This window comes from Panulirus ornatus, chromosome 3 (assembly GCF_036320965.1).
Source record: "Panulirus ornatus isolate Po-2019 chromosome 3, ASM3632096v1, whole genome shotgun sequence".
Lineage (NCBI taxonomy): Eukaryota > Metazoa > Arthropoda > Malacostraca > Decapoda > Palinuridae > Panulirus > Panulirus ornatus.
The window spans coordinates 74,672,828-74,690,351 of NC_092226.1; the positions used below are offsets into that span (position 1 = coordinate 74,672,828).

Consider the following 17,524-nt stretch of genomic DNA (forward strand, 5'->3'; position numbering starts at 1 on the left):
GGCCCCCTTTTGGACGCCCGGGCCCGAAAACGATGTACCCCTGCACTCCCCTTTCATAGGCCGTGGCCCAGTTTACCCTCCTGCGTAGAACGCTGCCAAGAATCTGCAGGAGTCCCATAAAAGGGGTTCTAGGATTATATATACCACGCAGAAGCAAAGGAGTAATACTTCTTTGAAGCAGGAAGATCATCAATAAAACTGTATTCCTTTCTACCCATTGACAATGATACAGAGCCTGGCCAAGGGGGTCTTCTCGCATGCAGTGTTACCACTTCCATGCGGAGTATATATGTGTATTTATGCACTTGTTTATTATATATATATATATATATATATATATATATATATATATATATATATATATATATATATTTTTTTTTTTTTTTGCTTTGTCGCTGTCTTCCGCGTTAGCGAGGTAGCTCAAGGAAACAGACGAAAGAATGGCCCAACCCTCCCACATACACATGTATATACATACACGTCCACACACGCAAATATACATACCTATACATCTCAACGTATACATATATATACACACAGACATATACATATATACACATGTACATAATTCATACTGTCTGCCTTTATTCATTCCCATCGCCACCCCGCCACACATTAAATAACCCCCCCCTCCCCCGCATGTGCGCGGGGTAGCGCTAGGAAAGGACAACAAAGGCCACATTCGTTCACACTCAGTCTCTAACTGTCATGTATAATGCACCGAAATCACAGCTCCCTTTCCACATCCAGGCCTCACAGAACTTTCCATGGTTTACCCCAGGCGCTTCACATGCCCTGGTTCAATCCATTGACAGCACGTCGACCCTGGTATACCACATCGTTCCAATTCACTCTATTCCTTGCACGGCTTTCACCCTCCTGCATGTTCAGGCCCCGATCACTCAAAATCTTTTTCACTCCATCTTTCCACCTCCAATTTGGTCTTCCACTTCTCCTCGTTCCCTCCACTTCTGACACATATATCCTCTTGGTCAACCTTTCCTCACTCATTCTCTCCCATGTGACCAAACCATTTCAAAACACCCTCTTCTGCTCTCTCAACCACACTCTTTTTATTACCACACATCTCTCTTACCCTATTATTACTTACTCGATCAAACCACCTCATACCACATATTGTCCTCAAACATCTCATTTCTAGCACATCCACCCTCCTTTGCACAACTCTATCTATAGCCCACGCCTTGCAACCATATAACATTGTTGGAACCGCTATTCCTTCAAACATACCCATTTTTGCTTTCTGAGATAATGTTCTCGACTTCCACACATTCTTCAACGCTCCCAGAACTTTCGCCCCCTCCCCCACCCTATGATTCACTTCGGCTTCCATGGTTCCATCCGCTGCCAAATCCATTCCCAGATATCTAAAACACTTCACTTCCTCCAATTTTTCTCCATTCAAACTTACCTCCCAATTCACTTGTCCCTCAACCCTACTGTACACAATAACCTTGCTCTTATTCACATTTACTCTCGGCTTTCTTCTTTCACAAACTTTACCAAACTCAGTCACCAGCTTCTGCAGTTTCTCACCCGAATCAGCCACCAGCGCTGCATCATCAGCGAACAACAACTGACTCAGTTATCATGCTCTTTTATTGCAAAAGACTTCTGAAATGATAATCCCCAGTGTGAAAAAACAAACTTTTTCCCTTACAAAATACAGGATCTTTGTATCATATAGCAATGAAGCGAATACTTTCATCTATGTAGTAAGAATGGAGGTAGGATGTGGATTGTAGTATGAGTCCTTATTTATGAAAATATATTCTTATTTTTTATTTAGGTGTGATTTCATTCAACAAACACCTAAATGCATTTCAAAATAAATATTTTACCATGTGTGATTTTATGCATCCTTACATACTATAGGCATTTTCTCTGTTTAGTGAGCATTACAGTTATCTACATATTTACTCATCATTTACACAAAACACTGTTTACACGTAAGAATGAGAAAATTTTCTCATTTTCTTCAAAAATATAAACAATAATACAAGAGAAATTGCTTCTTTTATGGTAAAATTGACCAGTAGTTTATGCATAAATCTGGCTTTCTCCTATGGTGATGCATGTGCACTTTCTTTGATGATTTATAGGTGACTGCAATGAATGATAATATTTCTAGCTGTGTTATTACGCTGCTACAGTAGTGACATCAATCAATAAGATGCGAGTCATAAATCAGTTGAGATTCAAGTGAATGTGTGAAGGTTCTGAGACATAAATGTAGCTCAGTACACTGCACTGCTTATGGCAACAAATGTGGCTTAGTACAGTGAAAGGGCAATTACACTTTGATGAATTGTGGGGGACTGTAATATGTGATATTTTTTCCATCTGTACAATTGGTTGTTAAAGATATCTACAGATAAGATGTGAAAGCATGAATCAGCCGGGAACTTAAATGTTGGCATAAAGTTTTATAAAAATAAAAGTGCATGGCACGTTGTATTATGGCTGGCCACAAATGTGGTCTGGCACAGTGAAAGGGTTAAAGAACTTACAAACTTCACCAAACAAGAATTAACCTCTTGTAAGAATTAAAATGCTTGCAGGCTGTAAAACTTTGTAAATTAAAGATTTACATATGTGAAATTAACAGGCTCTTACCCTTACATACATTTATTATAATTTACAGAATATCTACCACATGCATCAAAGTAACAGTCTCCATTTCTCATTTTTAATTTTCATGACACAGGTATACTTGCCCTGCCTTGAAAATATGAGTGAAACTGAGGAGTTGGCTGTTATGCTATAGTTGGGTGAGTGTCTTATCAAATGGGCTTTGTTATTACTGCAGTTATTAACTCGTAACTGGCTTAGATTATGTCAATCATGGGTGGGACATTCACAATTACTTGGTACATGAATCCTAGTTTTCAGTTGTAGGTGGGTGAGCAGTTGTTTACAACAGGGCTGTTGAATTCCTATTTTATCTTTCACAGTAAGTTTTCATGAGGCACAAAGCTCCCAAGTTCTTAATGGTTATGCATTGAAAAATTCCTTAAACTAAAAGCAATAAATCATTAGCAGAGCTATATCTAATAAATGAAGCATTCTATCCTATACTTAGTTTGAGAAAAAAAATAAAAGAACTAAACTTAAGATACTTGATACCTCAATCAATGAATATGGAAGCAAAATACAAGACCCTGGATATCAATAAATCCCCATAAATGTACATAGGTTTATCTGGTCCACTGGTGACTTGATCTGCACTTCATTTGGAGAAAGTCAGCCAGTTGCTTGGGTTGGAGATGAGGATCCTATCAACAGCTTCTTGGTTTAATCCACGGTTTAGCATTTTGGGAACAACAGTCTTAAATATGTGACTATATCCATGGCCACCGAATGTCTGCTGTTGAAAAAAAATTAAAACTTGACAATTTGTGAACTAAACAACTGTTTCATGATTAAAACTAAGTTGAAGACAGTAAAGTAAAGAGCAAAATGACTTAACAATAATCATCGTTGGATAGGCAAAACAGATTGGGTGATTATATCACCAAAGGCCTTTTTTGTGTGTTAAGTATCAAGATTCTTGAAAAATCTGATTAACTGAAGAAGCCACACAGCTCTTCTCTAATCTTATGCTCTGTAATGCCCTCTTCCTCTCAAACAATACCCCTCCCACATAATTTCCCAGGAATACTCAACAAACTTATGCCTCTGTAGTTTGAGCCCTCACGTCTATCCCCTTTACCTTTGTACAGTGGCATTATGCATGCATTCCACCAATCCTCAGGCACTTCACCATGATCCAAACATACAATGAATATCCTTACCAAACAATCAACGACACAGTCACCCCCTTTTTCATTAAATTCCACTGTAATACCATCCAAACCTGCTACCTTGCCGGATTTCATTTTCCGCAAAGTTTTCACTACCTCTTTGTCTCTTAACCTAACCATTCTCCCTGACCCTCTCACTTTACACACCAACCCAACTAAGACATCCTATATCTGCCACCCTATCATCAAACACATTCAACAAACTTTCAAAATACTAACTTCATCTCCTCACTTCATCACTACCTGTTATTACCTCTCCACTTGCCCCCTTCAGTGATATTCCCATTTGTTTTTTTGTCTTATGCACATTATTCAACTCTACTAACAATTATCATTGGATATGCGAAAGAATAAGCTTTAGGAAGTTAGTACTGTCTCTTATTTTTGGATGAGGTTTTTGGGTATATTTCACATTATAACCTGAGGGCTGGGGTGAAAGATTACCCTCAAATCTCCTATTCGTCACACACAGATGACTTTTTTTTTTTTTCTATTGCCAGTTAGTAGTGTGAAGTGAGGGAAGGTCTATCCACAGGTGTTGTTGTTGTGCTGGGATGTTTGTTTGTCTGTCGACAAGCCGACCTATCTACATGTTGATAGTGAAAGAAGTTGTTAATTGGAAAAAGTGTATGGACACTATAAGAGGAAGATTGAAGATCAGATTGCTGATAGCATAGTTAGAAATAAGTTAGGAGATGGCAGTTAGATGATGTTCCGGAAGAGCAGGATCAAGGTGCTGCAGATCCTTCCCATCTGTATTATTAGGAGGAACCGATGGATCAAAAGCAATCCTTGACAGCTCAGTTCTTGATGCTCCTTCCTTAAGGCAGGAAAGCTGAAGCTCACCCTGGTTTTAAGGTTTCAGTGAACAAAAGAACTCTCACTTAAACAGGCATCGTCTAAACCATACTGGGAAGCCATTTATAAGTCCTTTTCCTTCCATCTCTTATACCAATATTATAACTATGCTGAAGCTCACCCTGGTTTTAAGGTTTCAGTGAACAAAAGAACTCTCACTTAAACAGGCATCATCTAAACCATACTGGGAAGCCATTTATAAGTCCTTTTCCTTCCATCTCTTATACCAATATCATTTTTTTTTTTTTTTTTTTTTTTTTATAATTTGTCGCTGTCTCCCGCGTTTGCGAGGTAGCGCAAGGAAACAGACGAAAGAAATGGCCCAACCCCCCCCATACACATGTATATACATACGTCCACACACGCAAATATACATACCTACACAGCTTTCCATGGTTTACCCAAGACGCTTCACATGCCCTGCTTCAATCCACTGACAGCACGTCAACCCCGGTATACCACATCGCTCCAATTCACTCTATTCCTTGCCCTCCTTTCACCCTCCTGCATGTTCAGGCCCCGATCACACAAAATCTTTTTCACTCCATCTTTCCACCTCCAATTTGGTCTCCCTCTTCTCCTTGTTCCCTCCACCTCCGACACATATATCCTCTTGGTCAATCTTTCCTCACTCATCCTCTCCATGTGCCCAAACCACTTCAAAACACCCTCTTCTGCTCTCTCAACCATGCTCTTTTTATTTCCACACATCTCTCTTACCCTTACGTTACTCACTCGATCAAACCACCTCACACCACACATTGTCCTCAAACATCTCATTTCCAGCACATCCATCCTCCTGCGCACCACTCTATCCATAGCCCACGCCTCGCAACCATACAACATTGTTGGAACCACTATTCCTTCAAACATACCCATTTTTGCTTTCCGAGATAATGTTCTCGACTTCCACACATTCTTCAAGGCTCCCAGGATTTTTGCCCCCTCCCCCACCCTATGATCCACTTCCGCTTCCATGGTTCCATCCGCTGCCAGATCCACTCCCAGATATCTAAAACACTTCACTTCCTCCAGTTTTTCTCCATTCAAACTCACCTCCCAATTGACTTGACCCTCAACCCTACTGTCGCTAATAACCTTGCTCTTATTCACATTTACTCTTAACTTTCTTCTTCCACACACTTTTCCAAACTCAGTCACCAGCTTCTGCAGTTTCTCACATGAATCAGCCACCAGCGCTGTATCATCAGCGAACAACAACTGACTCACTTCCCAAGCTCTCTCATCCCCAACAGACTTCATACTTGCCCCTCTTTCCAAAACTCTTGCATTCACCTCCCTAACAACCCCATCCATAAACAAATTAAACAACCATGGAGACATCACACACCCCTGCCGCAAACCTACATTCACTGAGAACCAATCACTTTCCTCTCTTCCTACACGTACACATGCCTTACATCCTCGATAAAAACTTTTCACTGCTTCTAACAACTTTCCTCCCACACCATATATTCTTAATACCTTCCACAGAGCATCTCTATCAACTCTATCGTATGCCTTCTCCAGATCCATAAATGCTACATACAAATCCATTTGCTTTTCTAAGTATCATAACTATCATAAAAAGTGAACACAATTCGGAGAAAATCTCTATGATAAAAGTATAAAAATTCTGATACAAAAGAGTATTTTTTCAAAAAATGAGCTACTCTTCTATCAATATCAAACTCATGAACTACAAACATTTGCTGATCTTTTATTACCATCATTAGCTTCATAAATCAAAACTAGATAATAAGTGATATCTACAAAGATCTCAGTGCCATATCCACTTGAAGCAAGATTTACCAACTGAAAGGAAACCTCATAATATATTCACCAACAGTAGACCATCCTGAAGATTTTACTTATTATGACAGCTACAGTCCTGGGACTTCTTTTGGTTTTTCTTAAATCAGGAGACAATAATTAAAAACAAATTGTGGTTCATTCTTTTGACTCTAATATAACTTTCTTTAAACTTGATGATTAAGGTGTTTTTCTAAGGTCACTAATGGCAATATATTTACTGAGTTAATCTTTAGTCCAGCAATGCCAGTCTATGTCGTAAGATTACAACCTGCACATTGTGAGCCAGACTTATATGACTCTAGGTTGGTTAGCACAAATTGCACCCTAGTATCTTTATATGTCTTTGATCAACAGAAAATTTTCTTTGTGAAAGAGAACAAAGGACGTATGTCAAAGGAGCCTTCTTAAAGTGAGATAGAGCTGCAAGGCTTAGTCTTAGCACTGTCACTCTTCATGGTATATGTATATGACCCACCAGAGGGATTGGTCTTATTGCTGAATATGTTTGCATATTATGCAAAAGTCAAGAGAATAGTAAAGAATGATGAGGATAGCATCAGCTCACAGAAGGAAATGGAAAGAGACAAACTCCAAAGTTGGGGAGGTGAGTGGTTGACAAAATACAACCTGAGTAACTGAAAAGTAATGATACTGGGCAAATGAAAAAGGCCTTTATGTGAATTCAATGTCATGGGAAACATATACTCACCCTGCAGTGTGCTATCTCCGATCCAAGAGATCATCAGTCCACAGATACTCCAGTGATGGACAGAAGGTTATCTCTGTGAGTGCATGTTAGAGAAGCCTTTTCCAGAAGGGTTTAGATGATCAGCAGAGTGCCATAGGACCATAAAACTAATTGATCTATATTAATGAATTGCCTGAAGGTATGGAATCCTATCTGAATATGTTTGCAGATGATGCAAAGCTCATAACAGAAGTGAAAAGTGAGGAAAACTGCATCAGCTTACATGGGGACCTAAACAGACTCCAAAGTTAGTCGGAAAAGTAGTTGGTGAAATTCAACCCAAATAAATGTAAAGCATTGGAGATAGGAAAAAATGAAGGACAAATTCAATATGATTTTAACCTATTGTAGACTCCCTTATTATGATAACAGTTAAGGAGATGACCCATTTGCCGGCAAATATCAGAAAAGCTTTCAAATATAAAGGTATGGAAATATTTAGCAAGCTATTCATATCCTACAAAAGGCCAAAACTTTTATGTACGTCTCATGTTTGGTCACTGCACCTAAAGCAGCAGCTCACAGAGAAGGTTCAGAGGAGGGCAACAATGATAGTGCTAGAATGAAGAAAGCTAACCTACAGGATAAGGCTTGAGGCTCAAAATCTACCCATCTTGGAGGAGAGAAGACTGAGGGGTGACTTGATCACAACAAGTTTTCAAAAGAGATTGACAATGTGGACAGTGGACAATTCTTAAAGAGATGTAGGAATAGAGCAACCACAGAACATTACATGAAATTAAGTAAGGAACTTTTAAATAAGCATGTAAAGAAATACTTTTAAAGTATAAGAGTGGTGGATGCATAGAATAGATTGAATGAGGACATGGTTAAAGCAGACAGCATACATAAATTCAAGAGATTGTATGATAGTAGAGAATGTTCAAGAGATGTGCCCCTCCAAGTGTAAAATCCCTCCCCATACAGTGCAAATAAGTAATTACTGCTACACTTCTCTAACAACTTTTTTACTGGAAGGAACTTTTGTGTCACCCTTTACTTCTGTGCCCTAATTAAGAAAGCTCCCTTTTTCATCACATGCCACCTAAGTCTGATGGATCATCTAGGCCTCTTGAATCATTCAAGCTACAAAATATATTTCAATACAGCTAAAAGATTTAAGTCAGTAAGGTTTAATTTAATATAGTTAAGCGAGTTAATACAAATTCACAAATGACATTATCAGTGTACAAAACATGCAAAAGAAACATGACAAAAATGCTGAAATTACTTACCAGACAACTCAAGGTATGAATGTCGTGAGCTACAAGGATCTTGTCTCCAAAACCATTGTCAACCAAATGTTTGATACGTGCAATACGTTCAGCATCAGATGGCATATCAATATCTAGGTGAAGCTGATAATGAGATACTTCATTGCCGAATAAGTCATACTCACAGAAGGTCCCAAGTGAAGCGAATTCCACCAAAGCATCTAACGTGTGGATGGTTCCTAGAATATTAAGCCTCAATAATCTCATGAAATTGGAGCTGTGGGAATATGGTAAGTAATCCAAATCACTGAATTCATTAAATGTTTTTAAAAGTCAATTGTTCTTACTGAGGAGGGTACACATACAAAATTTAATGTATCTGGTTTTGAAGTGACATGAATTGTAAAGATAACATTTTTTTGCATTGCATATCCTTACACAAGACAGCTAGAGAATGAGTGTGAATGAATGAGGCTTTTTTTGTCTTTTCCTGGCACTACCTTGCTGGAGGGCAGATTTTAATTTCATGTGTGGCAGGGTGATGACAGGAATGGATGAAGGCAGCAAGTATGAATATGTACATGTATATATGTATATGTCTGTGTATGTATATGTATGTATACTTTGAAATGTATATGTGCGTGTATGGGCATTTATGTATATATATGTAGGTGGTTGGGCCATTCTTCGTCTGTTTCCTTGCACTACCTTGCTGACATGGGAAACAGCGGTTAAGCATAATAATAATAATAATAGATAATCATAATAATAATAATAATAATAATAATATTTATTTATTTATTTTACTTTGTCGCTGTCTCCCGCGTTAGCGAGGTAGCACAAAGAAACAGATGAAAGAATGGCCCAACCCACCCACACACACATGTATATACATACACGTCCACACACGCAAATATACATACATACCTATACATCCTAACGTATACATATATATACACACACACGTATACATATATACACATGTACATAATTCATACTGTCTGCCTTTATTCATTTCCATTGCCACCCCGCTACACGTGAAATAACAACCCCCTCCCCCGAATGTCCAAGAGGTAGCGCTAGGAAAAGACAACAAAGGCCACATTCGTTCATGCTCAGTCTCTAGCTGTCATGGATAATGCACTGAAACCACAGCTCCCTTTCCACATCCAGGCCCCACAGAACTTTCCATAGTTTACCCCAGATGCTTCACACGCTCTGGTTCAATCCAATGACAGCACGTCGACCCCGGTATACCACATCATTCCAATTCACTCTATTCCTTGCACACCTTTCACCCTCCTGCATGTTCAGGCCCCGATCGTTCAAAATCTTTTTCACTCCATCTTTCCACCTCCAATTTGGTCTCCCACTTCTCCTCGTTCCCCCACCTCTGACACATATACCTCTTGGTCAATCTTTCCTCACTCATTCTCTTCATGTGACCAAACCATTTCAAAACACCCTCTTCTGCTCTCTCAACCACACTCTTTTTATTACCACACATATCTCTCTTACCCTATAATTACTTATTCGATCAAACCACCTCACACCACATATTGTCCTCAAACATCTCATTTCCAGCACATCCACCCTCCTCTGCACAGCTCTATCTATAGCCCACGCCTTGCAACCATATAACACTGTTGGAACCACTATTCCTTTTCTAAGTCATATATCATAAAAAGTGAACACAATTCGGAGAAAATCTCTATGATAAAAGTATAAAAATTCTGATACAAAAGAGTATTTTTTCAAAAAATGAGCTACTCTTCTATCAATATCAAACTCATGAACTACAAACATTTGCTGATCTTTTATTACCATCATTAGCTTCATAAATCAAAACTAGATAATAAGTGATATCTACAAAGATCTCAGTGCCATATCCACTTGAAGCAAGATTTACCAACTGAAAGGAAACCTCATAATATATTCACCAACAGTAGACCATCCTGAAGATTTTACTTATTATGACAGCTACAGTCCTGGGACTTCTTTTGGTTTTTCTTAAATCAGGAGACAATAATTAAAAATTCATTCTTTTGACTCTAATATAACTTTCTTTAAACTTGATGATTAAGGTGTTTTTCTAAGGTCACTAATGGCAATATATTTACTGAGTTAATCTTTAGTCCAGCAATGCCAGTCTATGTCGTAAGATTACAACCTGCACATTGTGAGCCAGACTTATATGACTCTAGGTTGGTTAGCACAAATTGCACCCTAGTATCTTTATATGTCTTTGATCAACAGAAAATTTTCTTTGTGAAAGAGAACAAAGGACGTATGTCAAAGGAGCCTTCTTAAAGTGAGATAGAGCTGCAAGGCTTAGTCTTAGCACTGTCACTCTTCATGGTATATGTATATGACCCACCAGAGGGATTGGTCTTATTGCTGAATATGTTTGCATATTATGCAAAAGTCAAGAGAATAGTAAAGAATGATGAGGATAGCATCAGCTCACAGAAGGAAATGGAAAGAGACAAACTCCAAAGTTGGGGAGGTGAGTGGTTGACAAAATACAACCTGAGTAACTGAAAAGTAATGATACTGGGCAAATGAAAAAGGCCTTTATGTGAATTCAATGTCATGGGAAACATATCCAGTACTGCTCTTATACTCACCCTGCAGTGTGCTATCTCCGATCCAAGAGATCATCAGTCCACAGATACTCCAGTGATGGACAGAAGGTTATCTCTGTGAGTGCATGTTAGAGAAGCCTTTTCCAGAAGGGTTTAGATGATCAGCAGAGTGCCATAGGACCATAAAACTAATTGATCTATATTAATGAATTGCCTGAAGGTATGGAATCCTATCTGAATATGTTTGCAGATGATGCAAAGCTCATAACAGAAGTGAAAAGTGAGGAAAACTGCATCAGCTTACATGGGGACCTAAACAGACTCCAAAGTTAGTCGGAAAAGTAGTTGGTGAAATTCAACCCAAATAAATGTAAAGCATTGAAGATAGGAAAAAATAAAGGACAAATTCAATATGATCTTAACCTATTGTAGACTCCCTTATTATGATAACAGTTAAGGAGATGACCCATTTGCCGGCAAATATCAGAAAAGCTTTCAAATATAAAGATATGGAAATATTTAGCAAGCTATTCATATCCTACAAAAGGCCAAAACTTTTATGTACGTCTCATGTTTGGTCACTGCACCTAAAGCAGCAGCTCACAGAGAAGGTTCAGAGGAGGGCAACAATGATAGTGCTAGAATGAAGAAAGCTAACCTACAGGATAAGGCTTGAGGCTCAAAATCTACCCATCTTGGAGGAGAGAAGACTGATGGGTGACTTGATCACAACAAGTTTTCAAAAGAGATTGACAATGTGGACAGTGGACAATTCTTAAAGAGATGTAGGAATAGAGCAACCACAGAACATTACATGAAATTAAGTAAGGAACTTTTAAATAAGCATGTAAAGAAATACTTTTAAAGTATGAGTGGTGGATGCATAGAATAGATTGAATGAGGACATGGTTAAAGCAGACAGCATACATAAATTCAAGAGATTGTATGATAGTAGAGAATGTTCAAGAGATGTGCCCCTCCAAGTGTAAAATCCCTCCCCATACAGTGCAAATAAGTAATTACTGCTACACTTCTCTAACAACTTTTTTACTGGAAGGAACTTTTGTGTCACCCTTTACTTCTGTGCCCTAATTAAGAAAGCTCCCTTTTTCATCACATGCCACCTAAGTCTGATGGATCATCTAGGCCTCTTGAATCATTCAAGCTACAAAATATATTTCAATACAGCTAAAAGATTTAAGTCAGTAAGGTTTAATTTAATATAGTTAAGCAAGTTAATACAAATTCACAAATGACATTATCAGTGTACAAAACATGCAAAAGAAACATGACAAAAATGCTGAAATTACTTACCAGACAACTCAAGGTATGAATGTCATGAGCTACAAGGATCTTGTCTCCAAAACCATTGTCAACCAAATGTTTGATACGTGCAATACGTTGAGCATCAGATGGCATATCAATATCTAGGTGAAGCTGATAATGAGATACTTCATTGCCGAATAAGTCATACTCACAGAAGGTCCCAAGTGAAGCGAATTCCACCAAAGCATCTAACGTGTGGATGGTTCCTAGAATATTAAGCCTCAATAATCTCATGAAATTGGAGCTGTGGGAATATGGTAAGTAATCCAAATCACTGAATTCATTAAATGTTTTTAAAAGTCAATTGTTCTTACTGAGGAGGGTACACATACAAAATTTAATGTATCTGGTTTTGAAGTGACATGAATTGTAAAGATAACATTTTTTTGCATTGCATATCCTTACACAAGACAGCTAGAGAATGAGTGTGAATGAATGAGGCTTTTTTGTCTTTTCCTGGCACTACCTTGCTGGAGGGCAGATTTTAATTTCATGTGTGGCAGGGTGATGACAGGAATGGATGAAGGCAGCAAGTATGAATATGTACGTGTATATATGTATATGTCTGTGTATGTATATGTATGTATACTTTGAAATGTATATGTGCGTGTATGGGCATTTATGTATATATATGTAGGTGGTTGGGCCATTCTTCGTCTGTTTCCTTGCACTACCTTGCTGACATGGAAACAGCGGTTAAGCATAATAATAATAATAATAGATAATCATAATAATAATAATAATAATAATAATAATATTTATTTATTTATTTTACTTTGTCGCTGTCTCCCGCGTTAGCGAGGTAGCGCAAAGAAACAGATGAAAGAATGGCCCAACCCACCCACACACACATGTATATACATACACGTCCACACACGCAAATATACATACATACCTATACATCCTAACGTATACATATAGATACACACACACGTATACATATATACACATGTACATAATTCATACTGTCTGCCTTTATTCATTTCCATTGCCACCCCGCTACACGTGAAATAACAACCCCCTCCCCCGAATGTCCAAGAGGTAGCGCTAGGAAAAGACAACAAAGGCCACATTCGTTCATGCTCAGTCTCTAGCTGTCATGGATAATGCACTGAAACCACAGCTCCCTTTCCACATCCAGGCCCCACAGAACTTTCCATAGTTTACCCCAGATGCTTCACACGCTCTGGTTCAATCCAATGACAGCACGTCGACCCCGGTATACCACATCATTCCAATTCACTCTATTCCTTGCACACCTTTCACCCTCCTGCATGTTCAGGCCCCGATCGTTCAAAATCTTTTTCACTCCATCTTTCCACCTCCAATTTGGTCTCCCACTTCTCCTCGTTCCCCCCACCTCTGACACATATACCCTCTTGGTCAATCTTTCCTCACTCATTCTCTTCATGTGACCAAACCATTTCAAAACACCCTCTTCTGCTCTCTCAACCACACTCTTTTTATTACCACACATATCTCTCTTACCCTATAATTACTTATTCGATCAAACCACCTCACACCACATATTGTCCTCAAACATCTCATTTCCAGCACATCCACCCTCCTCTGCACAGCTCTATCTATAGCCCACGCCTTGCAACCATATAACACTGTTGGAACCACTATTCCTTCAAACATACCCACTTTTGCTTTCCAAGATAATGTTCTCGACTTCCACACATTCTTCAGCGCTCCCAGAACTTTTGCCCCCTCCCCTACCCTTTGATTCACTTCAGCTTCCATGGTTCCATCCGCTGGGTGGGTTGGGCCATTCTTTTGTCTGTTTCCTTGCGCTACCTCGCTGACGCACGAGACAGCGACAAAGTATAATATAATAAAAATAACAATAATAATAATAATAATAATAATAATAATAATAATAATAATAATAATTAGTCGCCTTCTATGATAGGGGATAGGGGAGAAAGAATACTTCCCACGTATTCCCTGTGTGTCGTAGAAGGCGACTAAAGGGGAAGGGAGCGGGGGGCTGGAAATCCTCCCCTCTCGTTTTTTTTATTTTTTTTTTTAATTTTCCAAAAGAAGGAACAGAGAAGAGGGCCAGGTGAGGATATTCACTCAAAGGCCCAGTCCTCTGTTCTTAACGCTACCTCGCTATCGCGGGAAATAGCGAATAGTATGAAAAAAAAAAAAAATAATAATTATGGTATGGGAGGCAAGTTGTTAGAAGCAGTGAAAAGTTTTTATCGAGGATGTAAGGCATGTGTACGTGTAGGAAGAGAGGAGAGTGATTGGTTCTCAGTGAATGTAGGTTTGCGGCAGGGGTGTGTGATGTCTCCATGGTTGTTTAATTTGTTTATGGATGGGGTTGTTAGGGAGGTGAATGCAAGAGTTTTGGAAAGAGGGGCAAGTATGAAGTCTGTTGTGGATGAGAGAGCTTGGGAGAGTGAGTCAGTTGTTGTTCGCTGATGATACAGCGCTGGTGGCTGATTCATGTGAGAAACTGCAGAAGCTGGTGACTGAGTTTGGTAAAGTGTGTGAAAGAAGAAAGTTAAGAGTAAATGTGAATAAGAGCAAGGTTATTAGGTACAGTAGGGTTGAGGGTCAAGTCAATTGGGAGGTAAGTTTGAATGGAGAAAAACTGGAGGAAGTAAAGTGTTTTAGATATCTGGGAGTGGATCTGGCAGCGGATGGAACCATGGAAGCGGAAGTGGATCATAGGGTGGGGGAAGGGGCGAAAATCCTGGGAGCCTTGAAGAATGTGTGGAAGTCAAGAACATTATCTCGGAAAGCAAAAATGGGTATGTTTGAAGGAATAGTGGTTCCAACAATGTTGTATGGTTGCGAGGCATGGGCTATGGATAGAGTTGTGCGCAGGAGGATGGATGTGCTGGAAATGAGATGTTTGAGGACAATGTGTGGTGTGAGGTGGTTTGATTGAGTAAGTAACGTAAGGGTAAAAGAGATGTGTGGATATAAAAAGAGCGTGGTTGAGAGAGCAGAAGAGGGTGTCTTGAAATGGTTTGGGCACATGGAGAGAATGAGTGAGGAAAAATTGACCAAGAGGATATATGTGTCGGAGGTGGAGGGAACGAGGAGAAGTGGGAGACCAAATTGGAGGTGAAAAGATGGAGTGAAAAAGATTTTGTGTGATCGGGGCCTGAACATGCAGGAGAGTGAAAGGAGGGCAAGGAATAGAGTGAATTGGATCGATGTGGTATACCAGGGTTGACGTGCTGTCAGTGGATTGAATCAGGGCATGTGAAGCGTCTGGGGTAAACCATGGAAAGCTGTGTAGGTATGTATATTTGCGTGTGTGGACGTATGTATATACATGTGTATGGGGGTGGGTTGGGCCATTTCTTTCGTCTGTTTCCTTGCGCTACCTCGCAAACGCGGGAGACAGCGACAAAGCAAAAAAAAGAAAAAAAAAAAAATCTTGTTTGTGTTTCTTTTTTTCCTTAAATAACTCAATTTTAGAATTGCTTTAGTGCCTTCTCCAAAGGAATAAATGCTTAAAATCAGATTCCTCTGGCCATTAATGAAAGTTAATATGTAATAGAAAACCATCATGATATTTTCTTACTCCTCAAAATTTTTTATTTCCCTGGAAGATTATGGTTACTTATGGAGTAATGTGGGTAAAAGGGGCCTATTGATGCTGCATAGGATGGAATGCCAAGCATACCGAATTGGGATTGTGATGAAAGGATCTCTTTTCATTATGAAGATGAGTGTTTGTGATTGCTAAGCACCCAATGATTGTTCTGATTGCTCTGTTTTGTTTGGTTTGCAGCTTTGCTTTATTTACTTTTGAGAAGGTGGAAGACCAGGCAAGTGGTGCATAGTTTTGAGTGGAATAATAAGATTGTTTGTATATATGTAAATTATAAAGAATACTATTTTTCAGAAATATCGCTGCAGCTTTTGTCAACACAGTAAAAAAGACTTGATGTAGTACTAGATCTGGTAATCAAACACACTTAAACTGTCCAGTGCTAGATGTATCTGTATAATGTACCCTATTCTCATTCTATATTCATAACTAAACTGAATATATTATTCTTTACACACAATTACATTCCCACCTTAGTAAAGAGGGTAAAGAGCTGAAGAACAATGATCTAGTTTGCACACACTAACTCTCAAGCCTTCAAGTACAATGTAATAAAAACAAACTCAACAACCAAAATACATTGTTTCTTGTATACTATATTGATCCAATTCATTCTGTTCCATTCATGCCTGTCACTCACCTGTACGTTCAGACTCCAGTACAAAAAAAATAGAAACAAATTCAAACAGCAAAAGACCACTGGATCCTTTTGAAGCTGCTTGTGATAGTAGAAAATACCATAAGCTCACAGATTAGTGGTAAAAGTTAGAAGACATACAGATAATTCAAAGAGAAAGCCTGGAAATTGTCATAGTGACTAAAGAGATGCAAATGATGTAAGCTGTGGACTTAAAGTGAAGTATTTATCAAGTCTACTCTTAAACATAGTACTGTTTTCAACCAATTTTGATTGGCAAATCATTCCATATGTTAACAATCCATTACTATGAGTAAAATCAGATGAATCAAGTCTTACATAACTTGTTAGATCAAAATTTTCAGACCCTTTGATGATTTTTGAATACTTGTATTAGATCACCTCTTAACCTCCTCTTTTCTAAGCTAAATAGATTCAGATCATTTAATCCACTTCTAATGGATTTGCTTCTCAGTCTGGGAATCATCTTTGAAGTTTGACAATGTACTCACTTTATTCCATTAAATTCTATGTTTCTTATGAATTATTTTCAGACACAACAAGCACTTTTTTATTTCACTGTTCCACCACCTAGGATTCATTCTAGAAACAGATTATCTACTACCAAATAACTTAAAGCCTCTTTCTTACCATCCTCCCATTCTTAGATGGTCTACCTCTCCCCGATCCTCCCTCCACTTCCAGTAAGTGCATCATATTAGTCAGTCTTTCTGAGCTCATTCTGTCCATATACTTGGACCATGTTGGCAAATTCTAGTCATCTCACTGTCATATTCGCTTACAACCACACCTGTCTCACCCAATGTACTGTCCTAAAGCATTTAATATCCAGCACACCCACAGTCTTCCATTCTTTAACATCCAAAAACACTAAGTATTCCTGGCTGTAACATCATTATCAAAACAGTATGAATAA

The 17,524-nt window shown here is 38.7% G+C and overlaps 1 protein-coding gene across 5 annotated transcripts in view; it reads right to left on the bottom strand.

Annotated features, from left to right (window-relative positions):
• Window positions 1–2,633: 2,633 nt before the first annotated feature.
• The window catches only part of LOC139763861 (N-acetyltaurine hydrolase), a 29,618-nt gene continuing 14,727 nt past the window's right edge, over window positions 2,634–17,524 (bottom strand). For all 5 annotated transcript variants that reach the window (XM_071690220.1, XM_071690251.1, XM_071690241.1 and 2 more), the window contains 2 exons: window positions 12,359–12,576; window positions 2,634–3,388 (listed from right to left, as the gene is read on the bottom strand). In XM_071690220.1, coding sequence (XP_071546321.1) covers window positions 3,251–3,388; window positions 12,359–12,576 — 356 coding nt within the window. In that variant the 3' untranslated portion in view covers window positions 2,634–3,250. The remainder of the gene's footprint in view (window positions 3,389–12,358; window positions 12,577–17,524) is intronic.